This window comes from Rousettus aegyptiacus, unplaced genomic scaffold (genome assembly GCF_014176215.1).
Source record: "Rousettus aegyptiacus isolate mRouAeg1 unplaced genomic scaffold, mRouAeg1.p scaffold_m13_p_9, whole genome shotgun sequence".
In the NCBI taxonomy this organism is placed as follows: domain Eukaryota; kingdom Metazoa; phylum Chordata; class Mammalia; order Chiroptera; family Pteropodidae; genus Rousettus; species Rousettus aegyptiacus.
Genome location: NW_023416312.1, coordinates 34,963,781 through 34,989,336, shown reverse-complemented (window position 1 = coordinate 34,989,336; position 25,556 = coordinate 34,963,781). Strand labels below are relative to the sequence as shown.

Below are 25,556 nucleotides of genomic sequence, written 5' to 3'. Positions count from 1 at the left end.
ATTCTTTCCTGACACTTGTGCCTGGAAACTCTAAAGCTGAAGGACCTACCTCTTTGTACTCTGTAACTCATTTGTGGCAGCTGTTGGACAAACCAGTTGAGAAATGCTGATTTATGGCCACAAAGCCCACTTAAGCTTTCTGCCACACCATACCCACCTCCCTTGCTGATCCAACCTCAGCAGTGCAGAGAACCTCTACAACTCAGCAGAGCCCTTTATGTTGAGCATCACTCCTCCTTCCTCTCCGCACCCTGAGAGCTATAGGCAGTTGACAAACCTAATATTAAGAAAACATCTGACTCAAATTCATAGAGCATATCCAAAATGTCCACATGACATGGTGCACTAAAACAGAGGCTTTATTTAGGCACAGATACATTTTCCAAGGAAGGAAAGAGTTTAAAATCTTCTTAAAGCAACTGGTTCCTATGTACTTCCTACAGGAAAGGTGGGAAGTGGGCTGGGGGACTGGGTCACAACATTAAAGCACTAGAAGCTCACCAATGAAGAGGAGCTTGGCAGGGAGAAGAGAGAGGAAGAGAGACCTTAGAGGAGGAAGGGAAAAAAGAAACAGAAGGGTCCCTGAGGTAGGTGGAAGAGGAGAAGGCTGGGAAAGAAGCCTTGAAGGAGGAGGTGGCAGCTTAGGAGTGTGGGCCTCAGATCATGTACAGGGTTGACCATGCCAGACATCCCTAGGCCTGCGTTGGTTCAGCTGGGCCTGCTCCAAAGAAAGAAGTTGCAGCGGGAAGAGGGATCAGTGGGAGGACCCCGGGGCCTGGCGCACATGTAGAAGTGGCGGCCCAGGTTGGGTCCTGGCTTCTTCACAGTTCGCATCACACATGGCTCCCCATGGCCCCTGCAGAGGGGCATGGGTAAGGGCCCCCCCAACACTGACTTCCAAAACGAGGTCCGTAGGTCCTTCTCATCTTCTGCCTTTGAAGCCTTGGTCTGTACCTCCACCACTTTGGCCATTACCTTGTCTTCTGTGGTCTTTGGAGTCACAAGGGCATCCAGGCTAGGAAGCTCCAAGTTAGGAGAAACCTGAGGATGGCTGGAGGGCAGCTGGAAGTAGCTCATCAGTTTTTTTTGGCCTTTGCTGGAGCCAGCCTGACTTGGCCGAGGCCTGGTTGAACGCATGTGGGCTTTGTTTTGGCGCATCTGTACCTGGGTTTGATTGCTGAGCTGCAGCGCTGACTGCTTGAACATAGGATCTTGTTTGTGATGAACTAGGAAGTGAAGGATCTTGAGCTGGGTGCCTGCAAACTCGGGGAGGAAGCGGGTGCAAAGAGGTGGGCACTGTTTGGCAGGCACAGAGGACACACTCAAGACTGCACCCACAGGGCAATGGTCAGAGCCCATCACCTCGGGCAGCAGGAAGGAGGCCTGGAAGGTGTCTATAACCAGGGTCCTGTCCCCCAGTACATAGTCAAGCCGGGAGCCATAGTTCAGATGGCGGGCACCAGTGACTACTGACCAACAGGTGAAGGCCCCCTCCTGCTTGGGCTGGAAGCAGCGGTAGCTATCAATGAAGTGCCCTACATGGGACCCAGCCTGGCAACCCAGATTACTGACCAAGCCATCCATCCACTTGCGTCCGGGGTCCTCTTCAAAGCATTCCTGGAAAAGGGGAAAGGAGATAAAGAAAGAAATAGAACTAGATGACTAAAACTGGAAGGGACTAAGACTAACTGCTTCAATTGATGGACAAGAAAACATGGTTATTCCAAAGACTACTGCTCAAGGTCACACAGTCCAAAATTGGCAAAGCTGGGATTCAATTTCCCTCCTTACTGATTTGTTATTTGCTTAATCAAAGCAATTCTCAGAATTGCTCACCAAAAGAATGGAAAATAGGAAGTTAAAAGTGGTTGCCTCTACAAAGTAGGGCTAGGGCCAGGAGTTAAGAAGACTATTGCCTTTTCGTGTAAACCCTCTGGCTCTATTTGGCTTATCTTGTGTCAAAGCCCTAACTGACCATCTCTCCATGAGGTGAGGGCTCCAAAGATCCATGTCTTAATAGTTCCTTTGGCTCTGCTCCCCAGTTCATCCATCTATCCAATCCACCCACTCACTCATTCGATGAAACAAATGTTCAAAGAACACTGATTATGTGCCAGGTATGAAGCTAGGGACAGAGTGGGAAACTGATCTCCTTCTGGGGATGAACAAGGTTTCCTTTCAAGAAGTGATCTGGAGTTGAGAAGTAAAGGCTGTACAAAAGTAATCCAGCATAGAGTGTTACAAATTGAGAGAAGACAGGCCCGTGGAAGGAAGGGACAGCATACCCCCCCAAAATTGAGGGGAGACCAGACTTGGGGCCAGAATACCAGCAGGAGATAATAATTTTAGTTCATGCAAGCAAGAGATGACAGATTTTTAGATTAGGGTGGTGCTAGATGAACAGAAAAATGAAATTAAAAGATAATTTGGAGCTAGACTCTACAATACATGTTGACCAACTAAATGTGGGAAAGAGGGTAGAGAAGGACAATACTAACACAATTCCCAGGCTTCTGGTTAGAGCAACCATAGGGATGATGGTGCTATTTAGGGAGATAAGAAGACTAGAAGAATCGGTCTTGCAGGAAGTGGGCATATTCTGCTATTTTGGAAAGAGTGTCATGTGACCCAGTTGTATTGGTTCCCTTTTCCTGAAAGGAAGAGGATAAGAGGTACACTTAGATCTAGGATAGTTCTTAACTAAGGAGAGAAGGCACATGACACTATCACGGGAAGCAAAAAAGAACAAGCTGAGTAAATGTCTGATGAGGAAAAAGGTAGGGAGGGACTGAAGGCTTATACTCTGTAGTGTACACCCCCTTCCCCATCGCACCACCACCACCATTATCTCATTTCTGCTCATTTTACCAGCTGAGAGCCACATCTACGTTTATGTGGCTCTTCTGCAAATTAATCAATAAATCTTCTTACAGCCCCTTCTTTGGGACAAAGCAAGTGCTGAGTTGAACTATGCCAACCAAAGTTACCAAACCTCCCCACCCCCAACTCATGAGGCAAGGCAAAATGAGAACTGGCTTCTAGATATAGGGAAGTAGTTCTCAAACCTGACTGTACAATAAAATCAGCCTGGGAGCTTTTAAAACATACTGCTACCTTGTCCTGACACCCAAAAGTTTGATTTAATTGGTCAAGGTATTGATATTTTTGTAAAAGCTCCTTCTTATAACATGCTTTCAGGAGTTTAGAACCATTGGCCTAGAAGCACTCAGGGGAAAAAAAAAACAAAAGGAAGGGGATGTCCATCAATTCAGAGTATAGCGAGAAAAGCGAAAATTAGAATAATTTTTCAATGGAAAGACAGAAGACAACCTGGATGAAGTGGACAGAGTGGATAGAGGTACTAAAGATGAAAATGGAGGGGGGAAAAAGTGGCATAGATGATAGAGGCTCTGTTCATCCCTCTGGCAACCAAATCAAAGTTGTGACGGAAACAAGAAACAGCAAGGAAAAATGTCCTGGGATCTTGATGAACGAGCCATACAAATAAGGAAAACTCTAAGAAATCACCCTGCAACAGCAGAAAGTAAGAAGGGGCGAGGATGCAGGGCTGCCTACTCTCCAGCGGCTGAGTGAGATGGAGGTTGTGGCAGAAGCCTCTTAAAGGGGCCACGTCTGTGAGCGAATTTTCACGGTGACAGACCTCCTCACTTGGAGCACCAATGCTGATTTGTCTGTGCGCAGGGGGCACCAGGGACTTACAGGGAGGCATTGTCGGGGTGAGGGCCAAGGCAAGACTCCTCTGTACAGAAGTGCTGGCAGTATCCCTTGTTCCCTGTTGAACCCTCCCCTCTCCCAGGGCACAGACACAGCGTTGCCATAGCCTTGAAGTCATCAAACTGGATAACAGAGGTCGTTCCACTCAGAGGATTCCCTGAAACCCCTGCTCCCACAACTCGCAGGCCCACCTAAGCCACATCCAGGGGTATCCTTGGCGAGTCAGGTACTTCTTGCTGTGCAGTGCCTAGACTCACACTGGAGGCAGCTGACTGTGGTTCCTGGTGTGGCCTTTTGAGGCAACTATTAGCAAAGCATCTGTGGATTGCTTGCTGAATCTTAACAGGTGGCCCCGGAGGGGTAGAGATTTGGACTAAATTTGGCCTACAGCTAAACCCCTCTCAGGACTGTGCTACTAGATACCTACTTCACAAATCCACACTAATAAGACTGGGAGACTTAAGAGCTTTGCTTAGTACATAGAAACAGACGCAGAAAGGCAGCCAAAATGGGAAGACAGAAGTAGAAACCATATGAGAGAACAGAGCAGAGATCAAGATATAATGGAGTCAAGTAATCTAACATATGCAGAGTTCAAAACACTCATTATAAAAATGTTCAATGAACTTTTGGGAAGTATAGATAAATTCAGCAAAGAGATAAAAAAAACATAAAAATGGCAATGGAAATTATAAAAGGTAACTGGTCTGAAATGAAGAACATTACCTGAGATGAGAAGTATATTAAATGGAATAAACAAAGGAACAAACAAAGTGAATAAAGAAAAGGATCAAATGTCCTACCTAGAGGATGGGAAAGCCAAGGACACACAATCAGAATGGCAAGAGATAAGATGCCAAGACTATAAAAATAATTTAAGAGGATATAGGACACTATTAAGGGTCCGAATATCTGATCGGTGTAACTGAAGAAAATCAAGATGTTGAACAGTTGTTCAAAGAAATAATGATGGAAAACTTCCCTAACCTGGTGAAGGAAATGGACATAAAACCTCAGGAAGGTCAGAGAATTCTAAAACTCAGGTATCCAAAGAGGCCCACACCAAAATACATTATAATTAAAATTCCCAAGGTTAAATACAAAGAAAAAATATTAAAAGCAGCAAGAGGAAAACAGATAATTACTCAAAAGGGAATACCCATAAGACTGGCAGCTGATTTCTCAAAAGAAACTATGCAGGACAGAAGGGCTTGGCAAAAAATATTCAAGGGGATGAAGACCCAGTATCTACAACTAAGAATAATTCATCCAGCAAAGCTATCATTTAGACTTGAAGGACAGATAAAGAGTTTCCCAGACAAAAATAAGCTAAAGGAATTTATCACTACCAAGCCAGTTTTACAGGAAATGTTGGAGGTACTTCTTTAAGAAGAAAAAACATGTATCAAAAACAGGAATAACTACATTCCTATCAGAAAGTACCTTAAATGGAAAAGAATGAAGAGCTCCAACCAAAATATAGAGTAGCTGAGAGGATAAGAAAACAAGGCCCCTACACATGAAAAGAAAAGGAATGGAAAAAGATACTGCTTTGATGGACTTAGAAGGTATTTAAGTCAGACAGAGAAAGATAAACACTATACGATTTCGCTTATATGCGGAATCTAAGGAATAAAAAAAACAAACTAATCAAAAACAGACTCAAATATAGTGGACAATTTGGTGACAGGGGGAGATTTGGGGGGCTGTGAGAATGGGGTGAAAGGTTAAAGAAGAACAAATCAGTAGCTGATAGATGGTCACGGGGATGGGGAACACAGTATAGGGAATGCAGTAGCATTAATACATTGGCTAGGTGGAGGGTCAGGAAAGGGAGGGAGCAACTGGGGGGGATCATTTTACGAACTATATAGATGTCTATCCAATGTACTATACACTTGAAACTAAAATAAAAATAATTTTAAAAAAGTGGGGGAAAAAGATGAGCATAGACCAGAAAGAGCCTTGAATGCAAAACCTAGATGTTTTCTCTACATCAGAGGTAACAAGGAGGTGTTGAAGGTTCATAAGCAGGAAAATGACCAAGGCAATGTCAAGTTTAAGGCCCTTAAAATCTTGCCCCCAAAGGAGCCCCATTTCCTGCCTCTCATCTCCTTTCCCATGTTACCCACTAACAGCTCCCCACGCACACCAGGCAAATTCTCACCTCACAGCCTTTTCTCATGCTAGAATGCATTGCTGCCCTCACCCCAAAGCTCTATTCTACTAATCTTTTAAGATTCAAACATTTTAAATGCCTCTCCTTATGTCCAGCCTGGCGCAAGAATCCCATTCTGGTCTCCCTAGCCTCCTGGGCTTCTATCTCTGCCTCAAGCCTAAAGACACCATTCCATAATTGGCTGGTTATGTGTCCATAGCCTATCACCACACAGAGAGCTTAGAAGGGTCAAGGCCCAGAACCAAGTGGGAACTGAGTCCACAGCATATTGCTCAGGGCCAGGGGAAGGTAGGGTCAGTAATGTCTTTTGAATGAATGAACAATCCTCAGTGCTTCGAGAATACTATTTTTACTTTTCCATGAAGGAAGCTGCCCTGGGCCAAAAGACCAGCATTGGTTTGCTGGCTGAACAGAACCACAGTCAGGAGGCCGAAGGCCTAGAATAAGGCTTACCATGTTGACTGCATCCCAGTGGTCAATGGGGCGGTGGGCTGTGTTCAGGTCACCGAGAATGATCACATGGCTGTAAAACATAATATGGATTATCAACTGGTCATTGAAGAGAGAGAAGCAGTAGTCCTGGCCCATCTATTTCCTCCTGGACCCAAGAGCTCAGATAGACCACCTCACATATTGAGGCCAAGGTAAGAGCCAACAGCAACTCATAGCATCCTACCTCATCAACCATACCATAACCTTGCTGCCTTTTACACCTGATCAACCCAATTCTGACCTCCAAAGGTGACATCATTCCGTCTGACATTACTTTCTCAGTGATCTCTGCCTAATGGCATCTTTCTGGTCCTTCAAAGTTGAGCTCAGATACTACCTCCTCTAGGAAGAATCCCTTGGTTTAACCCCCCTCACTTTCCTGTCCCTCCCTGAGATAACACTTTTTATTTGCTCCCAGGCACTTTATCTTCCTCATCTCATTTCATCCTTAAAACTATTCTATGAGGTAGGGATTCATACATTCATTTGGCAAAAGAGAAAATAAAGGCAGGACCACTTTTGGGGCTCTCAGTAAGTAAAAGGAGGAGGTGGGATAGGTATCTGAACACAAAACTCATATTTATGTCTTCCTCACAGCTCTTAGAGAGCAAGGCCTATTCAGCTAGGTATGCTGGTGTCTGCAATTAGCCTGTGAAGAAACTCAAAAGACAAAGATCCCAAGACAAACTCAAGGAAGCCTTGCCGCCCACCTTTGCAGTACCTGCCAGCTGCCAGGAGGGCTTCTGCTCGGATCTGCAGCAAGTGATAGAAGCGCATCTTAAAGGCTAGCCGCTCAGGCTTCCCAGGGTCCGCGTGCGGACAGTACACGTTGATTAGGGTCAAGGTCTTCTCCTTCCCTTCCCATGTGCTGGGGATTAGAGACAGCCCCCCCCCCAAAGGAGTCATTTTCAAGCCTCTACTCCACACATCATATGGCTTACAATGAATGGTTGTCTGTGGGATGAACACAGACAGACATGAATGAGCTGGCATGCACAGGACTTGGGGACTAACTATGGATGAAGCAAGGAGAGGGGCATCTGGGATGACACCCAGATAAACCAGGTGATGGTGCTGCCATTTGCAAAGATAAGACACCCAGAAAAAGAGCAGCTTGGGGCAATGAATTAGTGTTGGCTAAGCTGCTTTTGGAGTGCCTCTGGTAATAAGAGCTGGACCTACTGGTCATCCACCCACTGCAGAGATGGGGAACTCAAGGCTCAAAGGGGAATAGGATTTGCCCAGGGTCGTATAGTGAGTAGTCCGCTAGAACTGAAGTCCAGGAAATGCAAGTTTGGGAAGTTTTCTACCGTGAATGCATGTCTAGCCTCAGAATCACCACAGAGTAGAACCAGCAGTGCTCAGTGACAGGGTAATGGGGGCTATTACCGGATCTTGTGTTGTGTGAGGAGGGCTCGACCCTCACTATCCAGAGCCCGAAGCTCCTCTTGCGTGAATGCCTCCATGTTTCCATAGCAACCCACATTCCCATGCTGAGTGGCAAGCAGGCCACTCAGGCCTTCTTCAGCAGCCACTGGGGTAGCACTGTCCTTACAGAAAGTGGCTACACCTGGGGACAGACAGAGTACTCTAAACAGGCCTGGCAACCAACAGCCTGTTGCACAGACTTTTGCCCCCACACACTTCACCTGAGTCATCTTCATCAAGTATGGCTGTATTAACAATTCTCCTAACTCAAAGGCCATTGATAGTTCTCTAGAGCCTGGGGCAATTCTACTCAAACCCTGGTGTCTTGATTCCTTCATCTACGAAAGCCACAGATTTGTAACAACTAATATTCTAAGTGTTGCACACAGATATAAGAAGTGTCCAAAAGATGTTAGCTATTATCATTCCAATGTGAACTAATTAGGTTAATCCTTGTAATAGCCCTAGGAGGTAGGCATTATCCCCATTTTCCAGCTCAGGAACCTGAGGCATAAAGAGATTAATTTGCCAGAGGGTACACAGCTAGGAAGTGAGCTAGGATTCAAACCCGGGCTCCAGAGCTCAAGCAATTAACCACCACACTATTGTGCTTCTGAGATTCAATAAGATAATTTTATACTTCACATAATTTTACATGGCTTTAGCTCTGTGGACTAAAAGCCTAAATTTCATATTACCCTCTGATCAAATATTGGAAACCCTTTCCCCCTATCTGCCTCCATCACTAATTTAAAGTCCCAAGAAAGTCCCATTTACCAGAATAGCCACTACGGTTGCGGCTGAAGCTGAAATAGGAGTTATAGCCCTCAATGATAGCCAGGGGCTCTGTCAGTACATCCCCTGGGAAAAAAGATATAAGATTATGTCAGAGATAAAACTAAGACCCAGGACATACAAAGGCTGGAATTACAGTTGTAGGTTAATTATTTATACACGTCAGAGTCAGAGTTGAGAAAGAAAATGAAGCATCTATGATTAGAGGAGGAGCTAGAAAAGTGTGGACTAGAGAGGGAATTAATATCAGAATTAGAAGGAGGGGAATCTATAAAATGAGAGGAGATGAGGTGACTAGGTGACAGGAGGGAGCTAGGAGTGGAAAATGGGGATCTGAGCTGGAGGTAGAAGGTAGGAAAGAGAGTGAAGTAGAGGATCTGAACTGGAGAGATGGAAGGAAAAGTAGTTAGGGGGTCTCAGAAGGGAGTTGCATGGGGTAGGGAAGGAATCAGGGGAGTGAGTGGGGGTAGAAGATGGGTGGGAAGGAGAGTTAATTTGGAAGTCTGATCTTGGGGTGGGGCTGAGGTAAGAATGACGAGAGGTGCTGACCTGGAGAGAAGAGATGGGACAAGAGATGGGGGTAGAGATAGGGGAAACCAGGGATCTGACTTGAAGCTGTAAAAAAGACGAAATTAAGGAGTCTGACCTGGGAACAAAAATGGGGTAGGAATTAAAGGATCTGAGCTGAGGGTAGGAAGGAGGAACTGGGGAGTGTGACTTGAGAGTGAGAGATGGGACACAGTGTGGAAGGAAAAAATTAGGGAGACTGAGCAGGGGCGGGAGAATGAATGGGAGTTAGAGGATGAGAGAGGATGGAAGTTGCAAGGGGTAGGGAATTAAGGTTCTGCTGAGGACAGGAGGTGTAGTGGAAATTAGGAGATCTAGTCGAAGTGAGAAATAGGGGCTTGAATGGGAGGGGATCAGGATTCTAAATTGGGTCTAAGGGGAGGCCTCTGAAGACAGAGAAATGAGAAAGTGAAGTGAGATGGAGCAGAGGCTGGGAAATTTAGCATAAAGGGGAAAATATGGTAGGGATCCTGGATTCTTGAGCGCTCACTGGTCACTTTGGTCTCCTGGAGACAGACGATGTCAGCATCCAGCTTGTCCAAAATGCGCCCCATGGCCATGGCGGAACAGTTGCTGGGTTCCTCATAAACTACCCCCTGGAGGGGACTTCGGATCCCATTAATGTTCCAGCTCACCACGCGCAACATCTTGACAACAAAACGCAACACCTCCCAAACCGCGCCGAACCTACGGGAAAGAGAATCGCCGGACTCTCGGAGGACGTACAGGCCCGTCCTTCCGCGCGCATTTGCGCAGGCTTTCTCGTGCGTGCGACGGCAGAGTAGGACGCACGTGGGGCGGGGCTTCGAGCCTCTCAGTTCCCATTGGCGAGAGGGGCGGAAGCTGAAGGGGGCGGTGCAGATGCCTAGAAGGAATGAATGGCGGGAGAAAGTCCTCCAGTTTGGGTTTTGCTCCTTTCACCTAAGAACCTTAGCTTGGCTGCGTTTCTGCCCTGCTCAAAAGTCCCTTTGGTGCTTCCAACTACTTACAAGTGGAATTTCGCCACTTTTTAAGCAGAGGAACCTTGAGCAAAACCGCGCAGCGACCGAAGCCCCGCCTCCAGTGTGACAGATCGCCCGGCAAGCGCGCAAATGGCTGCGGGCTGCCTCCCTAGGAGTAGCTGACGTAACTGCTTCGGTTGGGAGGGCGACACGCGAAGGGAACATCGCCGCCAGTGGAGGGAGCAGTAAGAAGTGCTCTGATAGAATAAGACTTAGGAGAGGTCCTCTGGCTTTATTGGGCAGGGGGCTAAGAATGGGGGTGGGGTTGTCTCAAGCCCGTCCTGTAGTCATTAGTTATCTTGGGCCTTATAGCATATCTAAGGACATGGCCTGACACATACCTTCTCTTGGGTCCATTTCTCAGTTGAGTAAAATCGAGGCTCCGAGAATTTAAGTGAGCTACCCAAGCTCCAAAACCGCACTGTCTCGCAGTGTTGCCCATAGCTCTTCCGTATGCATTATCTCATTCTCAGGACAACCCTTCAAGGAGTATTAACGCTAAGTAAGAGAGTTTGAGTGAATTCTCCCCAGTCTCACAGAAGTGGTAGAGCCAGGATTCAAACCCTTTCCAATTCAGCTCAAGGGATATTTTCTGGAGTAAGTTTTTCCTAACCACACACCTACCCAGTTAGATCTTTTCCTCTGGGCCCCCACTGCACGCTATGGTCCATCTGTCACAGCATTTATCACATTGCACAGCTACCATTGATTTCTGTTTCTATCACTAGACTGCCAGCAACTTGAGATAGCAGTGACCATGTCTGATTCATCTTGTTAGCCCCCTCACCAAGAGCATCAACAGGTTAGTGGCCTGTTTTGGAGAACTCAAAAATAGAAATAATAGATATGTCCAATGTCCGGGAAAAGTCATAGCTTTGCACCTTAGGTTCCTCACCCAGAATTGCAACATAATTATCCCCCCTCCCAGAATTCTATAGCCTTAGATTCATCGTCCTCAAATCTGCAGAAAAGACTCGATGAGCTGCTTTTCCTCCTGGAGAACTTAAAGGTTACTTTCCAGTTGTTATCTCAGAAAATACCTCTGTGATTAAATTTTTTAAAATGATGCTTTGAGCTTTTTCATGCTTTGGTGGTTATTAGTTCAAGATTGAGTCCCAGGAGTGGGATAACTAGGACAAAGGACATGAACATTTTTATTGCTCTTGCTTTATATTGCCACATTGCTTTCCAGTAAGGGATTGTGCCCATTTACACTGAAGACCAGTCCGAAACTCAGCCCCAAGGAAATACCGATCTTGCCTGTCTCAGTTGCTGGTTTTAATTTCCCCATTCTTTAGTGGCTTGTTAATATTAGTTCTGACCTTTGGGGCAAGGTGAACACATGATTGGCATGAAGAGAAAAAGCTTCGGGTGGCTGAGAAACTTCTTTGGCAACTACAACATCTGATATTTCAACAGAGCACACACACCCCTCTCTTACTAAGGGTACTTCCCCAGCCTTCCCAGGGAACCAACGAAGGACTGACTCCAAGCTTCCTCTTTGATGCCACCCACTGGACTTGCTTTGGGGGTCTAAATGCAAGAAAGCCGTGTGTTGGATAATTAGCAATGGAAGAAAAAACTTATAGGAGAACAGGTAGGTGAAACATAAGGAAAAATATATAGAAGTTGCACAAATCCAAATTTGTTCTGTAGACTGGAGAGTATTTTTGTTTTGGGGTTTGTTTTTTTGTTTGTTTCGATATAGGTGGTCACTTGAAGTGTGCATTATAGGGTGTAGGAAAGTTGGGGAAAAGATGATATCTATATCTAATTACCTATCTACCTATCTATTATCCATTCTGATCTGTCTTTGTGGGACACTGGCCCAAAAGGCAGTTCCCTAGTACCTTTAGAAGGCTCTCTAATTTGAGGTTTTAATTTACTGGATTATAGAGATTATATCTCTTACCTCCTCCTGATATATAAGGTAGGGCTGGTTTGCTATGGCATCTTGAACAAGGTTTTTAGCTTCTCTGGGCTTTAATAGCCTACTCACTAAAAATGAAAATTGATGTTTTTAGCCCGCTTCCTTCAGAGGGTTGTCTCAAGGTGAAGAGGAGTGGGAGGACAGGAACCAGAGCTCTTTTGAGATATTTTAGTAAATCTGTGCTCTTTCTGAGATTAGTGATCCTGATTTTTCTGTAGCCTTCACAGGCAGTACCACCCACAAACCTCCAGCCCTTCTCCTTGAGTAACTAAAGTCTGTGAAGAGCCACTCCTAGGACTAGAATGCAGTGAGCCTTGGGTCCTAGACATGGGGCTGAAAATAGTAGGGGTATGGTCGGCTAAAGCAGTAGCTAAGAAGGAAGTAGATCCTAGCCTGCTGCCACAAAAGACCTGATACTTATATAAAGGCACCTGACCTATAAGGATGTGGCCAATCTCCCCTCCACACCCTGATCCCCCACATATGCATTCACACCCACACACTCCCAAGAATTACTGATAGGGAGATCCCATTAGTGATTTTGTTACCCATCAGTCCTATCAATACCCCTTTTAATGGGATTCCTCCACATACCTCATACTTTGGGAGGATGGTATACTGTATGCTTTCCCTCCCTAGAGTTAAACCCATTGTAGAATTTGTGGCTCTCGGCTCTTGAGTGAGTCTCTAATACTGAGTAAACCATTTTACTTTTAACAGTTAATTGGACCCTTTCAGAGAGGACTTCATTCTTTTGTTTATTCTGTCCTGCCCCATTCAAAGTTGTGAAACTTTCTGGATGCCAGCTTCTACCTTCATGCCAAGTTAGTTCCTCCATCCAGGGCCTTGCATAGCTCTCCGTATAACACTTACCTTGTTGAATGGGGATTATTTGTCCACATGTTCATTTCATCTAGGGCAAAGAGATGTAGATTGTACAAACACTCAGCTGTCTCCTCTGTGCCACGACCTTAGCTGGACACTGGAAACACAGATCACAAAAAAACAGATCCAGTCCCCATTCTCAAGGAGCTCACAGTCTATTAGGGAAGTAGACCAACAAAACACAGATAAATACTTGCTCAGATAGTCAGAAGCATATAGGCAATATGAGAACCAAAGACAAAGCCTGTCCTGAAGATATAGGAAAGCTTCCCAGATGAGCTGAACTTTGAACCAGGTGTTGAAGAGTGAGTCATATTTTGTTGAGACTGGAAGTGAGTAGAAGGCATTCTTAAGCTGAGAAAGGCCCAGATACAAAAAAAAATAAAAAGTACACAGTTTGTTTTGAGTCAGCCAGTGCAGTTAAAGCATTGGGGACAAAAGAGAGACATGACTGGAGAGGCAGTTTGGGGTTCGATTGACAAGAGCCAGGCTGAGGCCTTGCTATAAGTCTTGTTTAGTACTGCTTCTGGGACCAGAATTGACAACAGTAGTAAAAAGGAAAAAATAGCTAATTCCAGATAGTTTAAAGTTGGATTTTTAAGCCTGGACCCTAGGTTTACCCTTTCGGACCTTGTCAAAAGCTCGCTAGCCTCCTATCTCAGGTTTCCTGCTGCTAAAATTATCTTTCTGCCTCTTGGCAGGATCATGAGGAAAAATTATAAACATAGAAGAGGGTTCATGTGACTGGTTCAATTACCTTGAACAAGCCACTTCCCCTTCCTAGGCCTCAGTTTCTCTGTGAGGCTAGTGAGGATGTTTGTAAGGAGCAACCAAGATAAGGAATGACTTGTTGCTTTGTGGGCCATGAAAAACATACACATAAAGCATTAAGATTATTAGCATTAGCAGAGTGATACATATTAAGAGACTTATAAGGATTAAGAGAGACCTTTCAAAGTCTAGTTCTGAAACTCAAGGTTCTAAGCTAATCTAGATGACCACATTCTTAAATCAAGCTAGATTGATCAGTTAATCCAACAAAAGCCCTGGACTGTTATAAATCAGGTCCCCAGTGTTCTACTCCTGACTTGGTGACTTATTTGCTGCAGGACGTTAGGAAAATACTTTCTCTCTCTAGGCCTCCATTTTCTCACCTGAGAAGATTGAATGTAATGATTTTTAGCAGGCTTGTGTTTAAAAAAACCCAAAATGTAAAAGTGAATTCATTTTTCTAGTTGATTGGCAGGAGGTCTTTATTATAAATATCAATCCTTTGTCATAATATCGTAAGTTTTATTTACTGAGTGTTTTCTGTATGCTCAGCATTATATTAGAAGTTGCAGATTAGCCAAAAAAGGTGCTTGATCATTTACTTCACAGTGTTATGTGATATATATTGAGCATTTCCCAGGTTGCTTTATATGTATTAATATGTTGAATCTTCAACAACCCTAAGGGGGTAGGTACTCTTACCAGATGAAAAAACTGAGGCACTGAGAAATTAAGTCTTCTGCGCAAGGTCTCATAACAAAGGGCAGAAGGTAGTATGGTTCCAAGAGCCCGTTGCTTTTAACCATTGTTATCCACTGCCTCAGTAAATTCATTTACATGGGCAGCCTCTGAAATGTGTTGAAAGTTTGGTATGATTTATACACAACAACTGGAGGGAATCTAACCCTTGTGTAGACTAGGACACTGAGAATGTATTTTAGGGAACTTCTTAAAAGGCAAAGTGGAGCTGGGAGCATTGGAGGGCAGGGATTGGAGATTTCTATCCCCAAGAGATTACCCCTATGTGGCCCAGCTCAGTGGAAGAAAGTTGAGCTTCCTCATAGCCAATCACCGGAGGTGCATCAGGGGGTGGGAAGGTTGCAAAACAATGAAGTAAGAGCACTCTTGGACATCTTCCAGGTAAGCCTGCCATTAGATGAGTTCTACACACAAAAACCTCAACACAACCAGGGAGTGAGGGAGAGTAAAGTGGATACATTTGGATGTAGTGTTGTACTTTGAAGCCATTTCTCCCTGCTTCCCACACTCCACCTGCTGCAGCCTTTGCCCTAAACCTTCATCCCCACGGCCTGACCTGAGGAATTTTAGCCAGTTTCTGCATCAGGTCGCAACTCCTTTCTCCCTAGGGCACCTGATGGCAGCTGGCAACCATGTGAGCAGTGCTTACCATCTCTCCCCCAACAAAGGCTGTGTTCATTTTTCTTCCCATAGGTGTCAGGTTTACTCTGATTTATTTAGCCTTGACTGGAGAGAGCAGAAATATGATCAAATAGTGCCCATCTCTCCAAGAGTGCCCCAGCAGCATATTTTAGGAGGGAGAGGGCATGCCATAGGAATAGCAGCAAAATTCAGGGGAAGACAAGGGTTTCAATGCCATTTTGTGGGGGAATGTGGGGCAGCAAGGCAGTGAACCTTCTTCCATCTCCAATGCAGGCCTTTGATTGCTAGATCAAAACAATGCATTTTTTCAGTATGGACTTTGTGTGTTTGTACTTTGGAACCTTGAATTTCTGATGCAGATCTCTGTTTCTGGGTTGATACTTGACATTGTACCTGGGCCTGTTATTTTATTCCAAAGCTGTAAAAGCTGCTGAGACCTCCCTCCAACATCTTTGCCTCCCCACCCCACACGGGATGTAAGCACATGATCTTTGGTCTTTTATTTGCATATTCTACTAGTCCTGTCTTCATTGGAGGAAAGTGACTGGCCAGACAGAGGCTGTCTTGCTGGCTGCTTTCCTTGCTGGAAGGAACTTATCTCCTATGTACACAGCTCTTGGAGTTCAGAGGCCTTTACTGACCTCTGCCCAACCTCTCACTCTCTGCATCTAAGCCCCCATTGGTACACACAGGAACAGAGGCAGGCAAGGACTAGGGAAGAGAAGAGAAAGCTGGGGGCAGGCTGCCAGAGGGCTCAGAAGCCCAGTGCACCTCCCTCTCACAACTCTCTCCACCTACTGATGTGCCACAGCAACAAAAGAAACAGCAAGACAGGAAGTGAGGTCTGGTACTTTGTAGACAGTGGCGTCATTAGCTGTGACACCTAAGATGTCTCGAGAGATGGGAGAGCTCACCCAAACCAGGTTGCAGAAGATCTGGATTCCACACAGCAGCGGCAGCAGCAGGATGCAACAGAGGAGGGGCTGTAAGTGGGGTTTGCTTTCATGGGCTTCAAGGTGGTGGTGGTAAAGTGGGTATAAAAGAACAAAGGACATGACCCCTCATCTATCCCCACCCCAACCTGAAAGTTGGAATAGATGAGCAGCTCTGTAAATTAGCTGTAGAATAACAGGAAGGCTATTGTCAGAAAAGATAGAGAAAAAGAAAAAAAAGATGTTTGGGTAAAAGACCATTTAATCAGGGATTTTTGACTAGGAACTTTTCTTTATCCAGAGCTTATTTGGAATGCTTCTTGTTTGAAATTTGACATTCATAGTTTGGAAACGTTCAGCGCTTAGCCTAGAATGTTTCATTTTGGTGACCTCAATGAAGTTTCTGAAAATTTTTCCTGTCTTATAGTGCTCGGGTAAAATAAGGCGATGGTTCCTGGAATCATTTCTCAGGGGACAGGTGCTGGGTACACAGCAGTACCATGTCATTGGTCAGTTTTCCTCCTCCCCTTTCTCAAGCCTCTTCTAATAAGTCTATATCTGACTGGGTTGGGAAAGGCTTGGTGTCCTATCTCCTGCATTGCCTTCTTGGCACATGTCGACAATTTTGCTGCTTTCTCCAGAGAGAGGGAGAAGACACCTAGTCTTCTCAGGAACAGCCTGTTGGTATAATGTTCACTTTGAAAATTTAAGAAAGAGAAAAGTCAAAGAGAAGCAAACAAAATCTCCATGTGTGTGCGTGTGCGTGCGTGTGTGTGTGTGTGTGTATTTAACTGTAGTATGCCATTTCCCATAGATAACAGGACAGTTGTGGACCAAGGTGCTTCCAGCCCAACTATTATGGCCTGAGGATCCATAAGGTGGGTGGAGATAAGACAGCTGTGGACTGTAGGACTCAGACATCTCAAGGACCAGTTGACCAAGCTTCTACTATGCTAATGATAGAGGAGGTCCAGGGTCTGGGCTAGTAGGGAGAAAGGTAGTTGCTTAGAGGATCCAGGAAGATGTAGGATGTTAAATATAGTATGTAGGATGTAAAGTGTGAATGGAAGAAGAGGAAGAGTGGAAAAAATCCCAGCCTCCTGTTCTCCTTATTCCTCTTTTCCACCAGCAGTTTTTCTTACTCGTCTGGAAAGGAACCTGGATGAGACAGAATTACATCCTACCCTCACCCACCCAGCCACTCTTGATCCTTTCCATGGGGCTGTTGGGTTTAGCTGTCAAACAGACAACCCACTCTGCATACCTGGGAACTTCATCTTTCAGGTTGGAGAAATAACATACATAAATCACCTAATATAGTCTCTGTCACATAAAGGGTACAAAATAAATATGTGCTCACTTTAGTTCTGAGCTGCTCTTTCCTGAGCTGTAAAAAAGGTTTAGTATCTACTCCACCCCTACATTGTTGGAGTGATTCAGTGATTCAGAGGTTCTGGATTCAGACTACCTAGGTTTGAGTCCCAGCTCCTGCCTCTATGACCTTAGACAAATCTCTTAATTTCTTTGTGTTTCCATTTCCTCAGCTGTAAAAATAAGTTAGTAATAGAGCTGTTGTGATGATTAGAGAGCTAAAGCATATAAAATGCTTAAGAGTTTCTAGTTCATAGTAAACACTCAATAAATATTAGTTATCATTATTTAAACAAGAAGGTGAATGTGTGGTCTTTTTGTCCATCACATCCCCAGCATCAGGCCCACAGCATGGCACAGAGCAGGTGCTCAGTAAATGGTCATTCTATGCTGCTTCCACTCTACCGCTTACCATAGGCAAGCATGGGGCTCTGTATGCATAAGACTCATTAGGATTGATTGAATTATGACAGATCACAAGTGCAATAAACTTAGATAGCAGTTTCCTCTTCCTGCCTCGGGCAATGTGTGCCTCACCTTTTTTCCTGGAGATGCCAGGCTATTTACCCCAGAAATGTCTGAATTATTTTTTGTTTGGAGCATCCTCTCTAGAAGACATACCTGGTCCCAAAGGGGATGGTGAGGAATGGGAGGCACACAATCACTTAATGAGGTCGTTCTGAGGATTAAATGTGTTAATGTTTGTAAAGTACTTGAACACCTGTGTATGTTCATCTGTGACTTGTTTTTCTCACCTTTATGTTTTGATCACCATCTATATTATTATTGCATGTAAGTGTAGCTTGTTTATTCTCCTTGCTGTATAATGTTACATTTTTTTAATATCCCACAGTTTATTTTTCCATCTTACTGTTCATGAGCATTTAGGTAGTTTCTCGTTTTTGGTTATGAAATTCTATTAAATTAAATGAAGTTTTGTCCCCACAAATTTTGTAATAAGCTTATCAAGTTACACACACACACACACACACAACTTTTAGGATTTTGATTGGAATTATGTTTGATCTGTAGATCAATTTGAGGAGAGTTAATGTCTTTGCAATATTGAGTTCTGTAAACATGGTATGCCTCTCCATCTATTACACATTTTTTTATGTTATTTGAGGGAAATTTTGTAATTTAAAATGACTTGCACATCATTGTAAGAAATGCTTTTGCTTATTTTATTGCTATTGTAAATGATACTCTTAGAAAATTACATTTTATAGCAATTTATTGCTAATGCATACAAATGTAATTGGGTTTCTGTGTATTGCATTTGTAACTAACAAAACTGATCAACTTATTAATTTGGATAATTTGTAAGTAATAGTTGTCTTTTTTTCCCTTCTCATCTTCCTTTCTTAAGTCCCTTTTTCATATATCACTACACTGCTTTAATACACACACACACACACACACACACCATTTTCAGTGCAGTGTTGACTAGAAATGTTAATAGCGTGCAATCTTATGTTGATCCTAATTTTAAAGGGAATGTTTTTAAAATTTTACCATTGAGTAAGTTTGCTGTAGTTTTTTTTTTCTTTTTGTAGATACCATTTAACAGGTTAAGGAAGATCCCTTTATTCTTAATTTGTCAATAGGATTATTTTTAAATGAGTAGATGCTCAATATTATTTTATTTATTTTCCACATTGAATTTGTCCTAATTTATTATCAGTATAAAAAGCAAACATCTAGCATGTGTATCATTCAAACCTGCACAATATGGGCATTTAGAGATCCTGTTCCATTTCAGTTAACTTTAACAATCAATAGATGTAATCTTAGATTATTTGTATTTCATAGTCTCTTTTTCTTAAAAGAATATTTTTATTTTTCAATTATAGTTGTCATACAATATTAATTTCAGGTGTACAACATAATGGTTAGACATCTCTAAAACTCACGAATAAATCTAGTACCCATCTGACACCATACATAGTTATTAAAATATTATTGACTGCATTCCCTATGCTATATGTTCCATCCCTATTTTTCGACTTTGTAACTACCAATTTGTAATTCGTAATCTCTTCCCTCTTTTTCACCCACCGCCCTCAACTGCCCTCCCACCTTGTAACCCTCAAAATGTTCTCTGTATCTATAAGTTTGTTTCTGTTTTATTGTGTTCTTTAGATTCCACGTATAAGTAAAATCATATGGCATTCCTCTATCTGACTTACTCCACTTAGCACAATACCCTCATGTCCATCCATGTTACAGATACAAAGATTTTATTTATTTATTTATTTATTTATTTATTTATTTATTTAATGGCTGAGTAATATTTCATTGTATATATGTACCACCTTCTCTTTAGCCATTCATCAATTGATGGATACCCGGATTGCCTCCATGTTTTGGCTATTGTAAATAATGCTGCAATGAACACATGAATGCACATGTCCCTTTCTTTGTCTCTTGTTATAGCCTTTTTATTAAAGTCTACTTTGTCTGGCATAAGTATTACTATCAGCTTTTTATTTTTCATTTCAATTTTCATGAAATATCTTTTCCCATCCCTTTACTTTTGGTCTGTATGTGTCTTTTGCTCTGAAGTGAGTTAATTGTACACAGCATACGTAAGGGTCTTATTTTCTTATCCATTCAGCCACCCTACCTTTTGATCGGAGCATTTAATTTTTTTTTCATTTCAAATACTTGTTGCTAAGTATGTAGTTTTTGCTATTTTATCATTTATATTTTTGATACATATTTTTTTTCTTCTTAAAGAAGTCCCTCCAACATTTCTTATAGTACTGGTGTGATGGTGATGAACTCCTTTAGCTTTTTCTTTTTTTTTTTGTCTGGCAAGCTCTTTATCTGTTTTTTGATTCTGAGCAATAGCTTTGCTTGGTAGAGTAGTCTTTGTAGTAGCCTTGCTTTTCATCACTTTGTATATTTTCTGCCAGTCCCTTTGGGCCTGCAAAATTTCTGTTGAGAAATCAGCTGATAGTCTCATGGGAGCTCCCTTGTAGGTAACTAATTGATTTTCTCTTGCTATTTTTAAGATGTTCTTTTTGTCCTTAATCTTTGGCATTTTAATTATGATGTGTCTTGGTGTGGACCTCTTTGGATTCATCTTGTTTGGGACTCTCAGTGCTTCCTGAGCCTATATGTATATTTCCTTTGCTCGGTTAGGGACGTTTTTGTTATTATTTCTTGAAATAGAATTTAAATTCCATGCTGTCTATCTTCTCCTTCTGGTATCCCTGCGATGTGAATGTTGGTACAGTTGATGTTGTCCCAGAGACCCCTTAAACTATCCTCATATTTTTTTTATTCTTTTTTCTTGTTGCTGTTATGATTGAGTGTCCTTTGTTACCCCATCCTCTAAATCAGGGGTCCCGAACCCGCAGCCTGCAGACTGGTAGCAGCCTATGGCCCGTTAGGAACCAGGCTGCACAGCAGGAGGTGAGTGGTGGGTCAGTGAGCGAAACTACTTTTGTATGTGCAGCTGCTCCCAGCGCTAGCATCACTACCTCAGCTCCACCTCAGACCATCAGGCATTAGATTCTCATAGGAGCACCGGTCCCTGGTGCCAAAAAGGTTGGAGACTGCTGCTTTAAATTGCTTATTTGACCCTCTGCTTCATCCAATCTGTTGATTCCCTCTGTTGTACTCTTCATCTCAGATATTGTATTCTTCATTTCTCACTGGTTCCCTTTTACATTTTCTATCTCCATTTTTATGTTTTCTGTCACTTTGTTAAAGTTCTCACTGAGTTCATCTACTCCTCTGCTAAGTTCATTGAGCATCTTTATAACCAGTGTTTTGAACTCTACATCTGGCATATTGCTTATCTCCATTTTGTTGAGTTCTTTTCCTGTAGGACATGTTTCTTTCTTTGTCTCCCCATTTTGGCTGTCTCTCTGTGTTTGTTTCTATGTATTAGGTAGGGCTCCTAAGTCTCCCAGTCTTAGAAGAGTGTCTTTATGTAGTAGGTGTCCTGTGGGGCCCAATAGCACAGTCTTCCCTGGTCTCTTGAGCAAGGCACTCAAGGTGTGTCTTTTGTATGAGTTGTATGTGCCCTCCTGTTGTAGTTTAGACTTGGTTACTGTTTGCATGTTGATGGGAGGGATTGACTCTTGAGCTGATTGCTTATATGGTTTGGCCAGTGAGCAGCTGACCCTACAGAGCAGGATTCACTTTAGCAGGGCTCTCATGCCTGCCCATTCTGCCCTTCAAGTGTGTCCTTCTCAGATACAGTTCTGGGTAGTCCTCCGGCTCTGGTGCTGGTCAAAACAAGCCACCAGGTGTTTCGGCCCACCTGGGAGGGTCCCAGCTGCAGACCAAGTTTAGCCACAGCCTGGTCACTTCCAGGGCCAACTGGTAAGAGCCTCCAAGCAATTCTCAGATGGCTACCACCCGTGCTCAGCTTGTAGGTGCCTCAAGAGGCCAAGCCACGAATCAAGACTAGCTTCTGCTAGTACCATACTTGGGGTTGCTCAGCAAGAAGTACATGGCATGCCAAGACAAGATGCTGCTGCTTTGAGTTTTGTGAGCTTTTGGGAGATTTTAGGAAAGTCCACAAAATGAGCCAAGACAGGCCAAATGTATAGAATAAACCACTGGAGGCAACTTAGGTGGACCTACAAGTTGAGAGAAGTGGGCAGAGCAACCTGTGTTAAACAAGTTGGAGATGATGCAGATATGGTGGCTGCCTGAGTCTGCACGCTAGGAGGGGGTTAGAGCTCAACAAAGGAACAATGGATACTGCCAGCACTTTTGTTCAGGTGAAAACCACCCCGCCAGCCTTTGCCATGAAGCCAGACAACTCAGTTCCTCCCCTTGTGTTCCTGTCGCTCTTCGAGCAGCTGCCCACCACTGGAGATCAGAACAAATGAGTCTACCACCGATTAAGTTCACACAGGCCCTTTAAGAGGAGCATCTGCTACTCCAGTGGCCCTCCGTCTCACTCAGCCACAATCTCTGCTGGCTGCTCTTCCCAGCACTAGAACCCTGGGCTGGGGACGCCTTGCTCCTCTGTGGGTGAGAGAGCTCTGCAGCCAAGATAACCCTCCTGATTCTCGACCATTACCCATGGTTGTGGGACCAGGCCATTTCACATTTCCTCCCCTCCTACCAGCCTGGAGGTGACCTCTTATGTATGTTCCCAGCTATAGGACTTCTGTTCAGCCAGACCTCAGTTGAATCCCAGTGATGGTTTTTCTGTAGTTTCATTATAATTTTGGTGTGGTCGGGAGAGGAGGTGAGCACAGAGTTTACTGTCTACGCCCTCTTGACCAGACCCCTGAGTTTTATTAAAGGTACTTTCTGTATCCACTGAGATGATATGTTGATTGTATATTTTGATCTGTTAATGTATATTACATTAGAATTTTTTTATTGCATTGAACTAATCTTGCAGTCCTAGGGTAAACAAAAACTACTTGGATTTAGTTTATTAATATTTTGTTTAGAAATTTGACATTTTATTCATGAAAGAGATTGGCCTGTAATTTTTCCATTCTCATGTTTTTCTGTTTTGGTGTCATAAAATGAAGTGGGAACTAGTTCTTTTCATTATAATATTTTCTGACAGAGGTTGTGCAAGGAACTATTTGCTCTTTAAATATTTGGCACAACTTCAGGTAAAAATATCAGGGCCTGACATCATCTTCATAAGAAATATTTTAACTGATACAGTCTTTTAAATAATTATTGAATCACTCCAGTTTGCTATTTCTATTTGTCAGTTTTATTAAGTTATGTTATCTAGAAATTTTTTCTATTTCACATCACTTTTTAAATGTATTTGCATAAATTTCTTATTTTTGTGTTTTTTAAATCTGTTGCATTTACAGTTATATCTTTTGTTCTGATATTGTTTCTTTGTGCCTTCTTTTATTTATTTTTGACCAATCTTGCCAGAGGTTGTTCACTTTGATAAATTTTTTAAAATAATTAACTTTTGACTTTCTGATTCCTTCTATTATGTCTTTGTTTTCTATTGAACCATTTTTCTTATCCTGTTTCACTATCTTTAGATTTATTCTGTTCTTCTTTTTTAATCTCTAGAGTTAGATACTCAGCTTGTTAGTTATCAGACTTCTTTTTAAATATAACCATCTTATGCTATAATTGGCCTACTAAACAGGGCTGATATTATACAGATGCACAATTGCATCGACATATGAATTTGAAAAATATTTCCAGAAAATTTATAAAGTAGTCACAGCTCTGGGATTTCTTAGTCTCTTTACCACTTACACAGTTGCCCTGATCACCTCAGTCCATTTTCCAAGACTGCTGAGACCTACCAATTATCATCTGGCAACTAAAGGGCTAAGTCTGGCACAGCAGGAGGCCTCCTGTAATGGTGCCAGCCCTTGGGCCAGGACTAGCTTCCATTTTAACAGATCATTTCCCTTGCCATTTCCAGTTTGATTCAAGTCTCTTCAGAGAACAAACTATGATTTCGGTTCATAAAATCTACTGAGATTTTGCTTTATAGACCAACATATGAAAATTTTTGGTGAATGTTCTATGAGCACTTGAAAAATATGTACCTATTACAGTTGGATTCAGTTTAGTATATACTTAAGTCATGTTTTTCTGGCTAAAATGCTCTATATTCTTCTGGGGTTTTGTCTGCTTATTGATTTTAAAAATTTGTTAATGTTTCCTTATAACAACATCAATTTTGAAGCATGGCTACAAATTTAGAATTCCTATATCTTCCTGGTGACTTGAATATTTTACTAGTGTGTAAGAGAATATTTCTGGTAATCTAATATATTGGCATTTTTTCCTGTAATCAATTTTTTTCTAATCTTAATATACATAGATTAGTTTTATTTAGCTTAATATTTGCCTGGTATATCATTTCATATACCTTAAAATTTTTGTTTTTAATAGAGATTTAATTAACATACCATAAAATCTACCATTTTAAAATGTACAACTTAGTGGTATTTAGTGCATTCACATGGTTGTGTACCATCACCACTAATTCCAGAACATGTTCATCACCCCAAAAGAAACTGCATACCTTTTTTTAACATATTAATAACATTAGTAACTTTTACAGCTCATCAAAGACAATTCTTTTTTTAACAATTCTTTTTAATTATGGTTGACATACAATATTATATTAGTTTTCAGTATACAAAATAGTGATTAGATATTTATATGACTTACAAAGTGATCAGAAAACAAGACCCTTACATATGCTGCCTACAAGAGGCATCACATCGAAAGACACACACAGACTAGAGGTAAAGGGCTGGAAAAAGATATTTCATGAAAATGGGAATGAAAAAGAAACCACATAACCTTTACAATCATTCCAGATTCCCTTCACCCCTCACCCCCTAGCAACCACTAATCTACTTATTGTCTCTATAGATTTGCTTGTTCTGGACATTTCATATAAATGGAATCAAACAGTGCATTGCCTTTTGTTTCTGGCTCCTTCATTCGGCATAATATTTTCAAGGTTGATCCATGTTGTAGCATGTATAGATACTTTATTCTTGTTTATAGTTGAATAATACTCCATTGTACAGACATACCACATTTTATTTATCCATTCATGAATTGATGGACATTTGGGTTGTTTCCAGTTTGTGCTATTATGAGTAATGCTATCATGAACATACTTGTACAAGTTTTTGTGTGGACATATGTTTTCATTTCTCTTGAATATATACCTAGGAATGGAATCAGTTATGTGGTAACTCTACAGAACACTCCTCCCCTTATCCACATGGGATACAATCTAGTACCGCCAGTGCATGTCTGAAACTGCAGATAGTAAAAAGTCCTATATATACTATGTTTTTTTCTTATATATACATACCTATGATAAATGTTCACTTATAAATTAACCTTAGTAAGAGATTAATAACAACTAATAAAAATGAAATAATCGTAAGAACGTACTGTAATAAAAGTTGCATGAATGTGGTCTCTCAAAATATCCTATTGTATTGTACTCACCTTTTTTTTCTAAATTAAGCTTTCTTTCTTCCTTCCTTTATTTTTATTATGGTGATATTGGTTAATGAAATCCAGTAAGTTTCAGGTGTACAATTTAACAGTAAGGCACATATATATTG

At 42.3% G+C, this 25,556-nt stretch overlaps 2 protein-coding genes across 5 annotated transcripts in view; one reads left to right on the top strand and one right to left on the bottom strand.

Annotated features, from left to right (window-relative positions):
• Positions 1-336: 336 nt before the first annotated feature.
• Positions 337-9,966, bottom strand: APEX2 (apurinic/apyrimidinic endodeoxyribonuclease 2). The gene is made up of 6 exons (XM_016137305.2): positions 9,687-9,966; positions 8,612-8,695; positions 7,796-7,976; positions 7,128-7,274; positions 6,368-6,437; positions 337-1,617 (listed from the first exon to the last, which is right to left on the bottom strand). Exons 1-6 carry the CDS (start codon positions 9,841-9,843, stop codon positions 709-711), a joined length of 1,548 nt encoding a protein of 515 aa, XP_015992791.1. The 5' UTR covers positions 9,844-9,966; the 3' UTR covers positions 337-708.
• Positions 9,967-10,127: 161 nt separating this feature from the next.
• The window catches only part of PFKFB1 (6-phosphofructo-2-kinase/fructose-2,6-biphosphatase 1), a 91,413-nt gene continuing 75,984 nt past the window's right edge, over positions 10,128-25,556 (top strand). Inside the window, exons 1-3 of one of the 4 annotated variants that reach the window (XM_016137309.2) lie at positions 10,128-10,382; positions 10,926-10,999; positions 11,656-11,794. In XM_016137309.2, the coding sequence (XP_015992795.1) occupies positions 11,767-11,794 (28 nt within the window). In that variant the 5' untranslated portion in view covers positions 10,128-10,382; positions 10,926-10,999; positions 11,656-11,766. Of the gene's footprint in view, positions 10,383-10,925; positions 11,000-11,326; positions 11,795-15,730; positions 16,170-25,556 lie in introns of those variants that run through there. The other 3 variants (XM_036226694.1, XM_016137308.2, XM_016137307.2) reach the window with 3 other exon arrangements.